The sequence below is a fragment of the Tachypleus tridentatus genome, chromosome 12 (genome assembly GCF_004210375.1).
Source record: "Tachypleus tridentatus isolate NWPU-2018 chromosome 12, ASM421037v1, whole genome shotgun sequence".
Taxonomy (NCBI): domain Eukaryota; kingdom Metazoa; phylum Arthropoda; class Merostomata; order Xiphosura; family Limulidae; genus Tachypleus; species Tachypleus tridentatus.
In genome coordinates, this window is record NC_134836.1 from 5579873 (window position 1) to 5599936 (window position 20064).

The 20064-nt window shown below is 29.3% G+C and overlaps 1 protein-coding gene across 50 annotated transcripts in view; it reads left to right on the top strand.

The window, feature by feature from the left end:
• trol (terribly reduced optic lobes) overlaps positions 1 to 20064 on the top strand; it is a 324267-nt gene that overhangs the window by 262738 nt on the left and 41465 nt on the right. For all 50 annotated transcript variants that reach the window (XM_076469289.1, XM_076469303.1, XM_076469310.1 and 47 more), the window contains 5 exons: positions 1345 to 1611; positions 6667 to 6765; positions 6869 to 7060; positions 11608 to 11868; positions 15914 to 16073. In XM_076469289.1, coding sequence (XP_076325404.1) covers positions 1345 to 1611; positions 6667 to 6765; positions 6869 to 7060; positions 11608 to 11868; positions 15914 to 16073 — 979 coding nt within the window. The remainder of the gene's footprint in view (positions 1 to 1344; positions 1612 to 6666; positions 6766 to 6868; positions 7061 to 11607; positions 11869 to 15913; positions 16074 to 20064) is intronic.

The window sequence follows — 20064 nt, forward strand, 5'->3', positions numbered from 1 at the left end:
GTATTATGTGATTGTGAGACAGGAATTGTAATAGGTATAAATGTCTATTCTGCAAGTGATGTAGATGTCCCAAAAGATCTTCAATTAGGATTTTCTGAATCAGTTGTCAGACAGTTTATGAAGGACTACCTTGGAAAAGGTCATATATTATATACTGATAATTATTATACAAGTCCAGAATTATGCAACTTTCTCTTTGAAAATAAGACTCGTTTTTGTGGAAAAGTTAGAATAATTGGAAGAACATGCCTGAATTTGCACCTCTGAAGAAGGGAGGTGTTGAGACCAAGAAGCAAAGGAGTGTTTTAACATTTCAATGGAAAGACAAACGTCCTATTACTTTGCTTAGTACAGTACGTTCAGGTGAAGTGAAATAGTGGAAAGGATGATTACAAAACTAAACAATCAATAACCAAACCCAATATGGTTTTAGATTATACTATCAACATGAGGCTAGTTGACAAAAGTGACATGTAAATTGGACAAATTGATTGCTTTTGTAAATGTGTGAATTGGTACCAGAAGCTCTTTTTTCTTCTAATCAATATCTCAATTTTGAATTCTTATAATATGTATCTAGTAAAAATTGGCAAGAAGCCATTACTGAGGCTGTTTAGTTACTATGTAATTTATCTGTTATTGGAAAAGTATGGAAGGGTATTGTGAATCCTCAACCTCCTTCAAAATCCTTTGAGAAATATTAATGATCCAGGAGACTTTTCATTATTTAATCCCCCTACCCATCTTTTTTTATATAAATCACATAAGTAATGTGGTGATCTCATTCCTTCATGTTTCCATTTAGCAAATGTTTAGGATTAGGAATGTTGCTTATATTTTCCTTTGAAAAAAAAAAGAATATAACTTAATCACTTTGCTATCTAATAATAATTGCATATAAGCCTTTCTGCATGATTTTTCAAAGATCCAGCATTCATTCTATCATTTTGTTCAGCCTTACATTATATAAAAATACTGAAAGCTGACATGTATCAAACTTTTACTGTAGGTCGGTGTTTTTATGAACCATTCTAGTAGTTAATGTGTATATTAGACCCATACAAAATATTTGTGATTTAAAATAAATGATACAAGTTGAGTGTATCTTGGAGCAATTTATTGTTTATTGATACCCTAAGAAGTTTCTAGCTCTGCCATTTTTGGTAACTTATGTATGTTTTGTGAATGTAAAATATTGTTTACTCTACAGAAATAATCATTTATTGCATATTTCTCTGAATGAAAAACATTGGACTGTATAGATGGCTACTTCATAATTTTAAGATTTTCCAAACTTTTTTGAAGTATAAGGTGACAAAGTATGATGTTTTTTCTTTATTTCAGGATCTCCAACTGTTAAAATATTACAGAATAATCCTTTTAGAGTACGACCAGGAGAGACAATTCGATTTGAATGTCAAGCATTAGGTGACCCTTTACCATCTGTGACGTGGCGAAAACCTCGAGCAGATGAACATCTTTATCATGTAGAAATGAGAGATGGGTTTGCAGTACTTGAGATTCAGCGTGTGACAAGTGCTGACAGTGGTACATATAGCTGCTTAGCTTCTAGTCCTTCAGGAGATTCTGAGGAACGAATTCAATTAATTGGTAGGTTTTACTCTGTAAAATTACTGATTTTTGAAACAGTGATTTTTTAGTATTTTACCTGGTTAAGTGATAAATAGTTATAATCGCTAATTACACTATACATTCTAAGCACTAGTTTAATGAACTTTTCTACATACACATATCTTGTTTTGAAAGTATATTTTTAAACAAGTGTATTGTGTGCTTTCCATTTATTGCCAATCAGTCAGAACAGACACCTACTGTGAAGAATTAAATTATTATTCAAACATCTGACAGTAGCAAATGCCCACATATTTAATCTTCAACCTCCTTTAAAAACTCTGAAAAATATTAATGGTCCAGGAGACTTATCATTACTTAAATCCACCCCTACCTTTTCTTTTTTATAAATCTTAATATGATCATCTTGTTTAGTCGTGATTCCATTTAGCAACACTAGCATGAACTAGTTTGAATATTTACTTTTACATGGTGCATAAGTTGCTTCTCTTGTTTTACCTGATATTGCAAATGTTAATATAGCACAGATAGCTTACAATGAAATTTACCTGGCATTATGGGTGTAGATAGCAGAGGTAGCATACTCGTGTTTCACCTGGTATTTTTCATGTGATAAAGTGAAGAGTTGGCATTAATTCTGAGTTAGTTAAGAAGAAATTGAAGTTTAATAAAATGATAAGGCTTCTGGGTAAGATATTTCTCCAAGGGGTTTAAAGGAGGTTCAATATAGATTGGACATGCAAGTCACTTACTACTATTTTTTGTCAGTCCTTGAGTAGTGATTAATTACCAGAAGATAAAAAGTTACCTGATGTAATTTTTTTTTTTTCAAAGCAGATGATGAAAATTGCTCCAGTTGTGGGAAGAGTTTTGAAAAGTTTATTAAAAGATGTTTTGCAGAGTCATTTAATATAGTTTAGAATTGTATTAAGTAGTCAGTATTGTTTCAGTAAGGAAATATTTTGCTTTACATATCTTTTAACATTTTGAAAAGGTTATTACTTATGTAGATGAGGGTAAGGTAGTAGGTTTGATGTATTTGAAATTTCTGAAAGCGTTTGACAAGTTGTGACATGAAAGGCCTATACAAAAAAAAATATATTTCTGTATGTGTGAGAATAAATTAACAAATTGGATAGGAGAGTGGTTGGATGGAAGAAAGCAGAGGGTTTTTTCAAAGGGACTATAATCAAACTGAATTATTGTTATGAGTGAGGTATCTCATGGTTCATTCTTAGGTCCTTTACTCTTTTTGATTTACATCAATAACATATAACATAGATGAAAGAATAGTGAATAAATGACTTAAATATGAATGTGAAATAGAAACCCTATAATCCGAGCACTTTTGAAGGGTGGACCTTTATGGGTGTAGACAGCAGAGACAGCTTACTCATGTTTCATATACTGAAACCACAGCCAAGTTTAACAATGCTCAAGTTATAAGGTTTCTATTTCATTTTTATCAAGACTTCTTGGAGTTGTATGTCTTTAGAACACCTTAAAGTTGAAGATAATATTAAGATCTTGGCTGTTGCTAGCTGTGAAGAGGATGCTGCTGATTTACAGAAGCATTAAATCATTTAGTTGGTTGTGCAAATAAAATGATGGATTTTAATCATAATAAATGCAAGATAACACATATGAGTTATCATAATTTGAATTAACACTCCTACGAAAAGACGTTTCTAGTCCTGATTTCTCCAAGCCCGTTCCCCTGGCTGTGGTTTCGCTAGATAGTAGATAGGGACAGTGGGAATCTCGTTAATCCATTCATTAATGGATTTAAATGGCAATTTCATTTAAATACAAAATTAGTAGCCTAATATTAATAACCTTTCAAGTTGCCCTTGGGCCTATTAGGCCCCACTTTTCGTAGGAGTGTTAAGTATAATTTGGATGGGAATTACCTTAACAGTGTTATGAAGAAAAGAGATCTTTGGTATAAAACGAGATCTGTCTCTAAAACCATCCAAGCAGTGTATTGTTGCTACTGGTAGGGAAAATAAGATTTTAGGTTGAATTTACAAATATATTGAATACGAGTTTAAAGATGTTATAATTTTATTGTATTGATGACTGGTTAGGCCACATTTACAATGTGTTTAGTATTGGGTTCCTTACCCAAGGAAAGACATTGAATTGTTGGAAAGGGTTCAGAGGAGGTTTGTAAAAGTAGTATCTGATATAAATGGGTTGTCCTATAAAGTGAGTCTTATATCTCAAATTGTTTTCTTTGAAAAAATAGTTAAGAAGGAGTTTAACACTGTCAATTCTCTTTACAATCTTATACGCTACAATTCATGTATCATCCTTTTTTCATATTTAAGAGTCAGAATCGTAGGACTAAGGACACAAGTATAAATTTTGATAGGGTAAGAGACATCTTCAGATAAGACAATTTTCCTAACAGGGTGGTTGGCTTTTGGAATGGGTTGCCATCAGATGTTGTAAATTTAAGTGAGTTTAAGAAAAAGCTTAAGTATATGAATGATATCTAGCTTTAAGGCTTAAAATTGATGTAGTTTAGAGGATGGTAAGCCAAGATGGACCAATAGGTTCATTGTGTTGTGTAAGAACATTATGTTGATAGTGAAGAGATACCAGCTGAAAAAAATGTAATTATTGATTTAATTTGACAAAGCATTCTTTAGATGAATGGTAAAGTATGATAAATAATGTTGCTTATATGCTTAGGATTTTTTCTCTAGTTTATAATGTCCGAAGAGACTTTCAGCCAGTTTGTCATGTAGTGACATTGTTTTCTTATGTTTTTACAATTGTTATATTACTATTTGCTCATTTTGTTTCTCATAGGAAAAATGTTAACCTAGTCCTAGGTTTGTATATTCCTTTTAATCAGATTTGTGTTAATGTGGTTAAATTTTTGTTCATTTTCCATGTCATTTGAAAAGTTTTGAGTCTGTTTTTTTTTTTTTTTTATATGAATACTGACAAGACACTACTTAATTTTCCATTATGCAATTTGCAAAGAGGTGGTCACACAGTCTGCAGTCTGATGGATAAGAACTAAAACTTTTTGGCTATGAGTCGGCATAATGATGGGTGCCTATTTTGTAGGACAGACATAATTAAAGACAATTTCTTTGACAGGCTGTTCAACCTATCCATAACCATAGTATTCAAAGGACAACAAAAAATGCAACCAGTAACTTGTAAGAATATATACCTTTGCAAACAGGAAAATATTACTTCAATGTAATATTAAGGAGAGAGTTACACTTTCTTGTAGATATAATGGGAGTTTTTACTTAATTATATTCAAAATTTGGTTAGATAATTTTGCAATCAATGTAAACCAATGAAATTAAAATCTACATTATAGTTCAAAATGTTAGTTCCTTTATTTAAAAAAAAAATTAAAGAAAAATTCTTAAACATCAGTTATCTTTTCTTTTGATGTACAAGTTCACAATCTGAATGTTCTGTTCCTGAAGCTGGAATGCTTCTACATATACACTACACTTCTATGTATAGACAAACTAAGTTAATTCATCTGCTTACATGTACTTCTTTCAAGCTCTTTAGAGCAGTCTGGAGAAGGGAAAAGTAAATTTCTCAGTCAGTTTACACTTATTTGAGCTTGATATTAATAACCAATAAAATAGTACATGGCAAAGTACAATTTCTCAACAGTTATTTTAAAATAAGCTCAAACAATTCCACTGAGACCTAGTAAAACTGCTGTTATTTAGACAGTTGAACTTTATTCAGGTTTAATGTATTTGTTTTAAGATGCATATTTGAAAGGATTAATAATTAAATACAAACAGTCTCCTCAATTCTGGAGGGGATAGTAAGTGCACCATTCTGCCAGTATCTGAAGTTTCTCAAACCTTAATGCTGTAACACTGGCTGGAGACACCCATGGATGTGTTACAGTACACACACAAAAAAAAAGAACAATGCTAAAGGACAGTAAAGGAAAAATAAAACATTAAAAATAAATTATATGTGGAACTGTGAAGACATGCAATTAAAAATATATTCAAAGATGTTTTGAGATTAAACATTACAAGGAATGTAGACATTTCATAATTTTATTATGCTATAAATTGATGAAAATAATAAGTTAGTGATACTGTAGAAAAAATAAAATATGAACATTTACTTTACAAAAAAAATTATTCATTTTTTAGAAGTTATGCAAATGAAATTGGAAAACTAAAATGTAAAAACATATTTCTGTACTTATGAAAACTGCCTTGTATTCAAATAATTAAGTCTGAGTGCAAATAACTACAATAAAAATATTATTTTCATATCAAGAATTCCCAATAAAATTTATCTTGCTCAGTGTATAAAATTGATAATCCTTAACAAAATCTCAAGTTTTTTAAATATTCTTTAAGAAAGCTCAGAGTACTGTACTGTCTCCACAGAGTTAAACTGCAGATAATAAATCATTTGAAGTTTGTTATACTGTTGAGTCATTGGTGCCAGTTATTTCACAAAATCCTGCCTTTTCAACATTATGGGCATAATATAATCATTATCTATCATCCTTGTATTCTCTGAAATTGAACTAAAAATAAAAACGTTGTTTTCTTAATCTAACACAATCATGTGTGGGATAAACACCACTGACACATCTGTCATTGTAGTCTTAGGCTGATGTCTGTACCCCAATTGGAGCACATACTTATCAGTAGATGATCTATAATATTGGTTTAGACATCATCATAACGTCATATGGGTTCTTTACCTGGCTACAGTTATTATGGTAAAAAGTTGTCCAAGCTAAAACTAAGTGAGCAGTTATTATAAAATGATCAGTCAATGAGATGGGATTATTTCATCAAGTGCTCCTTTGTTAGTCAGTTTTTGGTCTAAAATTTCTCCATTTTTTAAAAGGTTTGTTTGAAATTTAACATTGCATAATTACAAATGTGTGTGTGTGTGTGTGTGTGTGTGTTTGAAGAAAGTGGACAAATTATTTAAAGTACTGAGCTGAGAAAACAAGTTAATCTGATTGTGATAAAATAAATACATGACAATTCTACCTTTTGTCTTTTGTTGCTTTAATAATCTTAATTTTTAATATTACTTTAGTGGAAAATCCAGGTACTGGAGTCCCTGATATTGAGGTAGAACAGCGTGTAATTTCAGTTCCTGTTGACAGTGATGCAGAATTGCGATGCTTTGTAAGAGGTGAGAATTCGCTTTTTCTAAATTATAAAATTATTAACAAACTTTAAGATTTTATCAAAATAGCTATTTTGAGACTCATTGCTAAGAAAACTTCTCTCTTTAGGTACTGAAAGACATATAGATCTGAGTTGGGTTCGATCTGATGGTAGATCCTTGCCTGTTTCTCATCGGCTGCAAAATGGCATATTGTACATCAATAATGTACAGGCTCAAGATGCTGGAGAGTATTCTTGCTTGGGAAAAGCAGAAGATGGTAGTATTCTATTCACAGCATCTGCAAGGCTTGCTGTGATTGGTAAGTAAACTATCTCTTAAAAACCTTTTTAAATTAATTTCCTTTTTTCCATTACTATTATTATTTTAAAGAATTTCTGTTTCCTGTTGAGAGAAACATTCTTCCCATTTTCTTAAATACTTTTGCATGCCCTAAGTGTAAGGAAGCTTGTACTAGATATATACGTATAGGTATAAGTAAATTGTATGAAAGATGGGCATGGTAGGGTAGAGCACAGCTAGTAGCATGTTTTGTAAGTAACTTGTTTGCTGAACATTAACACAATCATTTATGAGTGCAGCTATCATATGCTGCTCAAAATTACATATTTTTTTATACAAAATACATGTCAGTTACTAAGCTTGCTAAAGTATGCTGGAATTCAATGGTATTAAGATAATTATGATTTATTGGTTATTTCAAATTGATATGTAAAATGTTTTTTAACAAAATTCATTTCACATCCTAAATATGTAAAATTTGAAAAGGCTTATCAACCTATGGCATGCAGCAAACAAGTACAAAGGTTATTTTAACTAAGATATACTTGTTTGTTATGCTCTAGGTTTTAAGAAAAATAAGTATATGAACTTGCTTGGAAATAGTAATAATCTATATACATATATAATGTATAATAATTTAAATGTAACTCTATTTTACCAAATACCAAAAAACAAACAAGACAGGTCAATTTATTCAAAAACCAGTTGAATTTCAGAGAAAGTCATCATTGTGCAAGATGATTAACATTAATGTATTTTTACAGAGTTGTTATTATTTCTAGTACATTAGTAATTATATAAAGTTTGTTATGAGTTTTTCCAGTCTTTTTAATATCTCTCATAAAATAAAAACTTTCATTATATATTAGTCATAATTCTACGTGCAAAAGCATAAAGATTACACACAAAAGAGGGATTCATATAAATTAATCACCCTATAAGTCCTAACCATTATCTTTGTGATATCTTAAATCTTCAAATAAGGTCTACTCTATTTTGTTTATTTGAATATATTATATAATTCCATGCTTTCCTAGGACGTTGGGCTCGTGGTGAGTTGATCCATCTCTTCAGACAGCATTTATTTGAAAGTTAGAAAAAACTATGTAAACTGTTTAATCTTTTCTGTATTAAAGATATATTGAAGTGTGTAACGTAATTATTTTGCTTGCAAGTAAATATGTTAAACAATTGTTAACTGTGTCTCTTGTTTGTTTTTGTTAACAAAATTAGACAGCTGGTGTGTGTAGTGTGCAAAGAAATTTATAGTAGTGTTTTGCTGTTCTTGTTTTATATAACTAATAATCTGAAGTTTAAATAACAATGTTATCAGTTATGATTTTTACATGCATGCTATGCTCATACCATGTATCATATGTAATTTTTTTAATTATTTCAATTACTGATGAAGTAATGCTCAATTCTGGTTGAAGTTTCTTGATATTTAAAGTTACTCTAATTATTAAATCTTACTTATGGTTGGAACTACACATCTTAAATTCTTTAAATATGTAGTTTCATCAAATCCTTTGTACAGATATTTGTAAGTTTTTGAAGAATTTCCAGTACTAGGCTTCAGATGCTTTTTTTTAAATGCTATTCTAAATTATGCTTGATTGGTCACACACAGTCTTGTCCAAATCAACATTTAAATAAAAAATGTAAGAGGATTGAGGTTTATTAAATCTCTCCTTTATCTTGAAACTGGTCTCAACACTAAATGTACTCGCACTATAATCTGTGGATAGTTTTGATTTTCTAAGTATTGTACAGTTTATTCCTCCAAATATAATATTCTAGTAGTAAATAGGAAGCTGACATAGAATAACAGTTTTGACCATCATAACTCACTTGTACATGGTACTGTTCTGATGCTTTCAATAAATATCAAGTGGAGCAGCTGAATGTCTGTAAGGGTATGTAAATTAATTACAGTCCCCATTAGTTTATGCACATGAATTTACATGTCATCAGAGGAGGAAGGAAACCAAGAGACAGGGTAAGATGTATAATAGTGAAAGACCATTAGTTCAAATAAAAAAAATGCTCATATTCAGCTGAACTGAGCCTTACTTTATTAATCGTTAATTAAACCATAAGGTTCAATGATCATAGTGCATAAAATTACATTGAATATACTGGTAACCTTAATCTGTAAATTAATTATGACCTCTTGCAACATTGGCTTATTAATGAGGAATCAGAAAGTAAATTAATTGAAGCCATTAATGAGGATACCATTGAATAGTGCTCTGATTTGACAGAAAAAGAATGAGAACTTTGGTGAATCCTCCATGGTTGTTTGTTAAAGGCTGGAGAGAGTTTATGTTGCTCATGCAATCAACATTATGATATAATTAATTAACCACAATAGTAGAATTTATCTCCAATTTGCTATAGCCTAGAATAAGAGAAATATCCCAGTAGTTAACATTGTTCAATGAGTTGCAGCTTGTACCAAAAGGGGTTTCAGCCCTTTCTTGTGTAAGCTTTTAAGTGGAATTTTATGGTGATATGTCTTGGGTATTTTGTTACGTATTCAGTTTTGACTTACGGAAACAATGTTCAGTAATAACTAGATAACCTAGAATGTTAGTGACTAGCAAACCAATAAGGCTAGCTAGTATGATTAAAATGCCACGGACACAGTTGGAAACAATATATTCAAAGCACCACTTGAACTTGAAGTTTTTAAATATATTCTCACAGAGATCCTTTGTTTCTGATTTTCTATTAGAAACCCTTATAAATTTGATTTGAAAGAACCAAAGAAGCAAACCTATACATGTATAGTAATGATTGAACAATCCTACTTGGTGAAATTTTAATGTTGAGAGAGAAATAAAAAACAAAAAATCAGTATTCATATTCTGCATGATATATGTATTAACTGGTTACTCCCACTAGAAAGAGATACAGAACAACAGTATTTATTTGCAATTTTTGGATGTTTTTTGTATGTTCTGTGATAGTTGTGTGTAAACCTATGGATGGTAACTGTGTAATTAACAGTCAGGTTATATTTGAATGAGATAGCAAAAGTGCAAAGGTTAGACCTATTCTTTACACATGGTTTAAGTTTCTTACTAACCGTAATTTGTCTTTGTATATTACAACCATACATGAACATGCATACGTTAGTTATGGGATATTTTTCTATTCTACATTACTTTGTGTATGAGGGACTTCTTTTTATGCCTCTCTTTGAGTTCAAATCTCAATTTTCTGATTGATTAGCTGCATAAAATATGGAATACCTAAACGTTGATGTTTTCAGTTAGGTTTGTCTCTAATTACTAAGAGTTAAAATGCATACTGTGAAAGTTTTGTCATTTGAGATATTTTACAATGAAGCTGTTGATCATGCATGAACATTTTTCTTATTTACTTTAAAAGTCATGATATAAACATGATAATCGTGATAGTTACTTTAAAATTCACTTTATTCTGGTTATATTTAAATGCAGTTTTTTCATTTAGTTTTTATTTTAGCATAGTATTTATTACATAATTCAATCTTTACCAAAGTGTAACTGTTCTTCTAGCTTGTATTCACCAACCAAACATTTCATCCTTCTTTCACTACAGTAACTCAAGTTTGCTTTTGTTCATTTTCACATTGAGTCTTATCTTATTTACTTCAACAGACTGCAAATTTCAGCCATAGATTTCATGTTATGAAAATTATCCAACATTACACAGAATTTATGCTCAACATCATGTATAAAAGTAATACGAAAGTGAATAAAGCTAAGCATGGAAAAATATTGACAGCTATAGTTTGTACACAGTAAGGACATATGTTACTTGTTCCAAGTAATTTTAAAATATTAATAAAAGCATTTGAACTCGAAGAAAAACTTCATATTAACTTTAATTTTTTTTAATTATGCCTGTTTTTACTATTTTAGATGTTGTAATTGGAAAAAATATTCTCTGTTTATATGAGCAGATATTACATTGAAAACCGCAAGTACAGTGTGATAATATTTTTCAGATATCATTTCTATTGCATCATTTTCTTTGTATTTTGTTTAAATTTATACTTAAATTGACAGTGGATATCACCACATCAAAAATATCTTTGAGTTTTGTAGCATTTGATACTGCCAATTTTTAATTTTACAGATTACCTACATCTTAGTAATGAAGCAACAGGTTTATTATTTTTTTAGGTAGTTTACATAGGTTTCTTTAGTTCTTTACTGATGAATATACTATATTATGCTGCACTTTTCGTAAAGCACACATGATATAATTAGGCCAAAGTACAGTAGACCTTAACACAGGTCAAAAGTTAAGAGTATCCTATTTCAAAAAATGTTAAACTGTCCTATTATTAGCAAAACATGGCTTCTCCAAATTTCTATCTTGATGTGTGTGGGTTTATATATTAAAATTATTGTGTAAAACAAGATTAAATCTTTTTTGTTTTTATTTTTTCTTAACAAATTTATGTTGCTTATTAAATAACAAAGGACAATAAATACCCATCAAAGCTATCAAGCAAACTAAATTTTGTTGAAAAAGAGTTGCTTTAAAATTAATAATGATAAATGTTTTCAGCTCCTCCTAGAATTAGTGTGAATCCAACACAGCAAACGGCTCGGGAAGGAGATGTTGTTGTGGTTCAGTGTACAGCAACAGGGGATCAACCAATCACTATAGATTGGAGTAAAGTACACGAACACCTTCCACCACATGTCAGTCAGAGGAATGGTAGGCTAGAGTTTAGAGGCATTCGAGAAGCAGATGCTGGACGTTATGTGTGTACTGCAGTAAACACTGCTGGAAGGGCAGAAGCAGTTGCTGAAATTATTGTTAATGGTAAGTATTAGTGTGTAAGATATCTTTGGAAAAACAAATTATAAATTGTTAAATTAAAACATAAAATGTTTTAATATTAAATTTCAGTAATCGTAAAACACAACAAAAATATTTTTGTATTAAGATGATAAAATGCAGTAGCTACTACATATACATGAGTGGCATAGGGACAAGAGAAATTATTTTGAAAGTGGCAATGGATTTGTGATGAAGAAAATTAAGTCTAATAATAAAGATGGTGGTTAATGATAGTTTTATTTACGAAGGTAAAATAATTTAGAATACACTAATTCAATCTTCAGTGAAATCTGAAAATAGTTAAATATTTATTACTTAATGCTATAGGATCATTTTTCATTAATTTACTTAGATATTCAGTTAAGTGGTAAATAGAAAAATTAGACTACAGAATATGTTACAGATGTTTCATAATTTACAAATTATGAGTCAATTATAACTTTTCTTAACAAACAGTAATGTTTTAAATGTGTAAATTTAAAATATTAGATCTAAAGATGTTTGTAAGTCACTACAAGGAATGCAGTATTTAGCTACAAGTACGCTTTCTTTCAATCTAAGCAGGGATTAAAGCCAGATTGACAAATCACGTGACATCTTTGTACTTGTTGAAAGTATTTTTAGAATTAATACTTCTCACTGTTAGTATGGTGTGTATAACTTCAAAAATTTGGAAGCATTTTAGTTGACATTGTCTGTCAAATATAAATGAAATCATAATTTTTAGTCAAGTGCTTTTAATAAACTAACAATGATTTGTCCACGAATATACAAAGTATTTGTTTTGAACAGTCATGAGGAAATTTTCATGTTAAGATTAAAAATGCTTTTCACAATCTTTGAAAACCTCAAGTTTTCTTTGGAATCTGTAAAAATTACTAAATGTATTTTGAATGTTTTGGATAAGATTTGTTAATGTGACCAAACTTGCAAACGTTCGAAAATGACTAATTGTAAACTACATCTCTTTATCCTAAGTAGCTTTAAGCTCGTTACAGCATACATCAGTTTATAATAAAATTTTGTTATTCTTTAAACTGTGTCTAACCAAAGTCTGCACTATTATAAGTTGTAAATCACTCTGCGTGCATGCAGTTCACTTTACACTATCAAATTACATTACTCATATCCTGCTTGATTTATGCCTTGTGAAACATTTTATGTAATTATTTATTTTACTTTACGTAATCTTAACTCACCTAAAATGATTGCTGCTTTTGCATTTTAGTAACTGTTATTATGTATATATTATATTTTATATATAAAGAATAAATGTGAAAAATGAGAAAGTGTGATAACTGAAGTTTTTTTCTCTTGCTGTTAATTGTCAAGGACATGTAGACTATTTTATGCAAATGGAAGTATTGCATTAAATAATGTTTCTGTAATTAAATAATGCACAAAAGAACCTAGACTAATAACATATAAAAGTAGACAATTTTCCTAACTCTCAATTTTCATGGCTTTCTAACTATACAAGTCATTACAAATTTATTTAAGCTAGCTGTTGTGATTCCCATGGGAACTGAAGTGATACTGTAAGTAAAATTAGTGTTTATCATATTACGGTGCATCCTGAATAGATACATTATTTGATAAATGAAAACCTTGACTCTTCTATTGGTTATAGTTAATATGTAATTATAAGTAAAGAGAACTATTAATAAATCTTGAAAGAAAAGTTGTAATAGGTGAGTGATCTGGAAGGAGGGGGTCTGATTTGCTATTTGATAGCTCTGTAACCAAGCAAAATTGAAGGGTATAAAAATTATGGTTTGTCTGAGCAATAACAATTTTATAGTGAGTCATTTTATTTTATTCACCATCCTTTCAAAAAAAAATACAAAATCAGAGAAGAGAAGATGTCTTGATAAAATCAAAATTCAGAATTTTTAAATTTTGCCTTTTTAATTAAAAACTCAAAACTTTTATGTTATTAAAATGTAGGTTACCAGTTAAGATTTTATGCTATACTAATTGGTATAATGTAAACAAAACAGAATTTTGAATGTAAGACACTGAAACTTTTTTGTGTGCAGTAAAGGATACTTGGAGCAAGAGAGGTAATGTAGAATTCAAGGTCTGAAGATCCAACAGTAATAAGAAAAATTATTATATAAAATATAATGTGGTTTCATTCATTTACTGAATGTCTAAGTATATTAGTAATTTAAATGATATTATGACATAAGTTAATATCTTTGTAACACTGTTTTCAGATCTTATTGAAAATGGAATAAATGTATTACAAAACGTTTGAACACTACAAATAAAAATGTTTTGTGATTTTTCAATGATTTGCATGTTCATTATTGGACTTTTGCAAATAGTTTAAGTAGTAAGAGTTTGTGTGACAGAATATTATGATCCTTGAAAAATCTATTAGAGAATTTGAAAATAAAAGATAGTCACAAGAAATTCTGAGAGTTCCCACTTTTTCCTAATCAAAACTTAAAAGTAAACCATTCTACATACCTGTATCCAACTGTTACTATATCTTTAAAATCCTAAACATTTAATTTACCTATTGTAATCATTTAATCCATTAAACACAATAATGAAGTATTTTTACATACATAAAATTTTCCGTGACAACAGTTTTTTTTGTAGTCCTTGTTTGAATATATTTCAGATTATTAAGTACAAAAATATTTTTAACTCGTATATGACCATATTACACATTGAATTAGTGTTGATTAATTAGAATTATGAGAGGTAACAATGTCTGTATTAGAAGTGTTTGAACAGAAATGAAAAATCAGGAATTTTGCCTGGAAAGGTGGGGAATAGAAATTATTTTAGCAGGTATCAAACCTGTATCTGTATCTTCATTATCTAAATTAGGGGTTAATGATTCAAATACCTTTTAATAATTTTATTACGCTGCAGATTTTCCATATTGATAATGTATTTTATTTTTGTCCATCATTGTAAGCAATCCTTGAAGGTGGTAAATAATGAGAGCACACAAAAGAACAAAATCATTACTGCTTTACTTCCAAAAGTACAGAAAACATGATTGGGTTGCACAACCCAACAATGCTTAGCAACAGAAAGTGGATTAGATTAACATAGCAAAGGTTCAGTTGATATTATACAAAATATGAGTTTAAATATATATAGATGTTGATTTTATTCATAATATGTTCACAACTTTGCCCTCTTGGAGGATGGTTTAACATTCCATATAAGTTTAGTATTCACATGTAAGGGAAATGTGTCTTATGTGGAATATTTCTATCATAGTATTATTACTTTTTTTTTTAAATAGAGAATATTCTAATACTGAAAATAAGACTTTCAATTATGTAAAAGAGAAACCTGCACTTTTGGAGTAATATTTGGGTAAGAAGTGAAAGTTACAATGAAATGTTTTTATCACAATTAATTAGTAGAAAATTGATACATTTGTTAAAATATATTTAATATTAAAATGCATTCAAAGAATTTTAAAATTACATGTTGAGAAAATTAGGAGTAGCTAATATTCAGGTAATTATGCATCTCAAGGCAGCTGATTTAGGTATTAAAACTTTTATTAAAATAAAGCAGAGAACAAATTTTTGACCTTTGACTGTATTAGCTCATCTTCAGGTAGAGGTCGAAATATTATTCTCCACTTTATTTTATTAAAAGTTTTAATATCCATACCAGCCATCTTGAGATACATTTTTACTCCAAGTGGATTTCAAATGATTATTTCATGATTAATTGTTGTTTCCAATATTGTTGTTAATGTTAATTTTTTAACTTGTCTATGCTGTTAATAGTTTTTATTATTTCTATGTTATCAGACTATTTTTGTATTCCAGTCTTTGATAATGAATCTTTCTAATTATTGCCCCCTGATAGTACAGCAGTGAGTCTACAGATATACAATGCTAAAATCAGGGTTTGATTCCCCTCAGTGGGCTCAGCAGATAGCTCAGTGTAGCTTTGCTATAAGAAAAACACACACTCTTTCCAATTATCAAAAAATCCTATTTTGCCCAGTTAATATGGTAACTTTTTCTTTTTTTCTAATCAGAACCAATTAATATCACCCAAAGCAAGGAAGTTACAGCTTTTGTGGGCTCCAACATAGAACTCTCATGTCCAATCACAGGATCACCACAGCCTCAGACAGACTGGACTAAGGATGGACAACCACTTCCAAGAAATGCTAGAGTGGTAAAGAATAAGGTCTGGTAAGTATTAACATTAAAACGTAATTATCTTCCACTTTCATGAAATGCTAGAGTGGTAAAGAATAAGGTCTGGTAAGTATTAACATTAAAACGTAATTATCTTCCACTTTCATGAAATGCTAGAGTGGTAAAGAATAAGGTCTGGTAAGTATTAACATTAAAACGTAATTATCTTCCACTTTCATGAAATGCTAGAGTGGTAAAGAATAAGGTCTGGTAAGTATTAACATTAAAACTTAATTACCTTCCACTTTCATGAAATGCTAGAGTGGTAAAGAATAAGGTCTGGTAAGTATTAACATTAAAACTTAATTATCTTCCACTTTCATGAAATGCTAGAGTGGTAAAGAATAAGGTCTGGTAAGTATTAACATTAAAACTTAATTATCTTCCACTTTCATGAAATGCTAGAGTGGTAAAGAATAAGGTCTGGTAAGTATTAACATTAAAACTTAATTACCTTCCACTTTCATGAAATGCTAGAGTGGTAAAGAATAAGGTCTGGTAAGTATTAACATTAAAACTTAATTATCTTCCACTTTCATGAAATGCTAGAGTGGTAAAGAATAAGGTCTGGTAAGTATTAACATTAAAACGTAATTATCTTCCACTTTCATGAAATGCTAGAGTGGTAAAGAATAAGGTCTGGTAAGTATTAACATTAAAACTTAATTACCTTCCACTTTCATGAAATGCTAGAGTGGTAAAGAATAAGGTCTGGTAAGTATTAACATTAAAACTTAATTATCTTCCACTTTCATGAAATGCTAGAGTGGTAAAGAATAAGGTCTGGTAAGTATTAACATTAAAACGTAATTATCTTCCACTTTCATGAAATGCTAGAGTGGTAAAGAATAAGGTCTGGTAAGTATTAACATTAAAACTTAATTACCTTCCACTTTCATGAAATGCTAGAGTGGTAAAGAATAAGGTCTGGTAAGTATTAACATTAAAACGTAATTATCTTCCACTTTCATGAAATGCTCGTCATGAAGAATTAGATCTATAGATATTAAAACATACCTACTAAATTATTTTGAACTTCCAAGAAATGCTAGCAGTTAAGATTAAGTTCCCAGTTGGTATTAAATCGTATCACAAACCTATTAAATAGTCATCCACTTTCAAGAAATGCAAAAATGTTTTGAAAAAATCTAGTACACATAAAATAAAGTTACAAAGAAGAATAGTCAACTATTCAAAAGTGCTTGAGTTTTGGGTCTCATTTTGAAAATATAATGAACTTCCAGGACCTCAGAGTTCTAAAAAATAAATTGAACATAAATTAATTGATACCACCATCTTTATCAATGTAATGATAACCTAAATTTTTAGAATTTTTAGACTGAATAACAGCTATTTTAAATGATTTTTTTTCATCTAAACATGAATTTTTAAAATATTTTCTAGCTGTTGTCATATACTTTCTTAACCATATTTTTCAGGCTATTGCATTATTCTGAAATCTGAGAATTAAGATTGCAGTTTACATTCCTAATTACAGATTAGTTTTCATATTCCATATTATAATATGTACTAAGAATTGATATCTTCTTTTCTATAAAATTCAAAATATGTTTTAATTGTTGTTAGTAAAACTTGTACAAGATTACCAAAAAACTGTTTGTGTAATTTCAAAGCTAAAAAATGTTTCATGTAACCAAACAGGTAGTGCATTACAAGAAAGCTCCTGATGGTTTCCTGTTTCAATCCTGTTGTGCATGTTTGAATCAAAGTTTACATGACATGAGCATTTAGATAATTACACTTATTATGCACTTAAAAAACTTTATCAATGTACAATAATAATCTTGACATCAAAACATGTCCCACATTTTTATATTCCATAATATAGCTTTCAGAGTTATTGAACAGTTAGGATGACAAGATGTACATAATTACAAAAAAGAATATAAAATTTAGACCTTACACATTCTTGATTTGATGAGATATCAAATTTGTCTAACTTGCCAGATAAAACTTCAACTATCTTTCCATACTTTCAAATGAGTTTTTAAACAAGTATTATCTTACTACCCTGTACTACAAATTACTGTTGCACTTGGAAAGCTTTAAATGTTAAGTTCACTTAGCATATCAGAGACTTTAACTATTATTGATAATACAAATAATTCTGTACAACTAGTTGTGTCTGAAATTATGAAATCATCACCTACTGAAAGATGTTCTTTAATGGATAAGAGCTCCCAAGAAAAAGGAAAAAAAACTTATTTAGGAGACTTGAAGTTGAAGTGTAGTTTGTTGCTTGAAGTAATGTTACAAGAAGAATCCATTGAAACTACTAGTTGAAATTTGAAGAGACTGATTTCATGGGAAAAAGTCATTTGTTGTCCAGTTTAGATTCAACATCATAAAAGGGGGAGAAATTGATATATTATTTGGTCTGGTGTCGCATTTCATATATCAGTTGTATTATGTGTTGAGCATGCATACAAGATATGTTTAAGATGGTTGAAAGTAAATGAAATTGTCCGATTGTTTTTCAAGTAAAATCAGTTGCATCTTGTACTTTAAAATATCCATCAGTCTAGTAATAGTACACAAATTCTGTATTTACAAAAGCTTTACTGAGCCATAGTGAAATATAATTTTCATAATAAAAATACTTTTCAGTTTTGATATTTCATTTAAATAAAATCTAGAACCTCTTAAATGAATATCGGATGCTTTTCTTGATAAAACCTTTAAATTATGTTGTTTTATCTACCTGAGAACTAATAAATAATAAAATTTAAACTGTGTTTTTTGTTTAATTATTTAGTCATGTAGGATAATCAGTCTAACTCTCAAAATATTGAAAATCATTAATTAAATTACAAAGTTTGTTTTTACAAAATGATTTTGCTTGCACTTGTCTATTAAAATTACTTGGGTCACTAGTGCCAGTGATACCCTATTCTCAAGTCATAATTAAAAAGTAATAAAGTTTATCATTTGTCATAGTTGATAATTATCTTTTTTCATTAGTTTTATCTTACTGACAGCTTCTATCATAATTAAAATCATGTTAACAAGTGAGTAAAGATTAAGAACTTAATAGGTAAGGAAAGGCTAAGCAGCATAGAATGCAATACAATAGAAAGGAAACTACATTGTATGGAGGAAAGTGTAAGTGCATAAAATTTAAACATTGTTTCTTGTTGAATATTTGAAAACCTGAACTAATACTGGAAAGTAATTAAGGGTAATAAGTGTCATGGGATAAACAACAAGAAATTGAAACATGTCTAACAGTGAATTACAAAGTTTCTTTTTACCAAATGGTTTTGCATTCAGTAAAAACATTCCTTGCTACTCAGTTCTAGTTGATTTTCAAAATTCCTCAAGTGGCAATAATAAAATAGCCTTTCTATAAAATATAAGGTATGAATTAAATTAAAACCATTGTAATGATAAAGAATATTTAGTTTTTGTCAAATGATTTTACATTTGACAAAGCAACTTTTGCCTCATTCAATATCATTTTAAAGTTTAAAGAATAGTAGATAACAATGCAGTATGAAATTTTGTTTTACTGAGGTATTATTTTGCATTCAGTGAAGTAAATGGATCAGTGTGCCATTCATAAACAATATTTGTTTCTTGGTTCTCATTGTATGTTTAAAAACCTGAAAGTACAGATTTTACTGTTTTTGTTCTCATATTTTGCAGAATGGCTAACTTGAATTGGGGGTACTTTTACCCTCTGTACTTTGAGTACCATAGTAAAAACAAAATTAAAAATTAATATTAAACTTCAAAAAAAATTTTTTACAGAATAATTTAACAATGTTAGAAATGTAGAGTTTTTCTTAAGTATTACTTATTTTTGAACTATGTTAACTGCTTTCTGTGAATAAAATTGTACTCTCAAAATAGAAAATGAAATTTTGCCTTCATAAAATAAGGTTTAAAAATAATTTGAAGTATTTAGTATTTTAACAGTCTAGAAAGAGTCAGTATCAGATACACAAATTAACATCTATATATT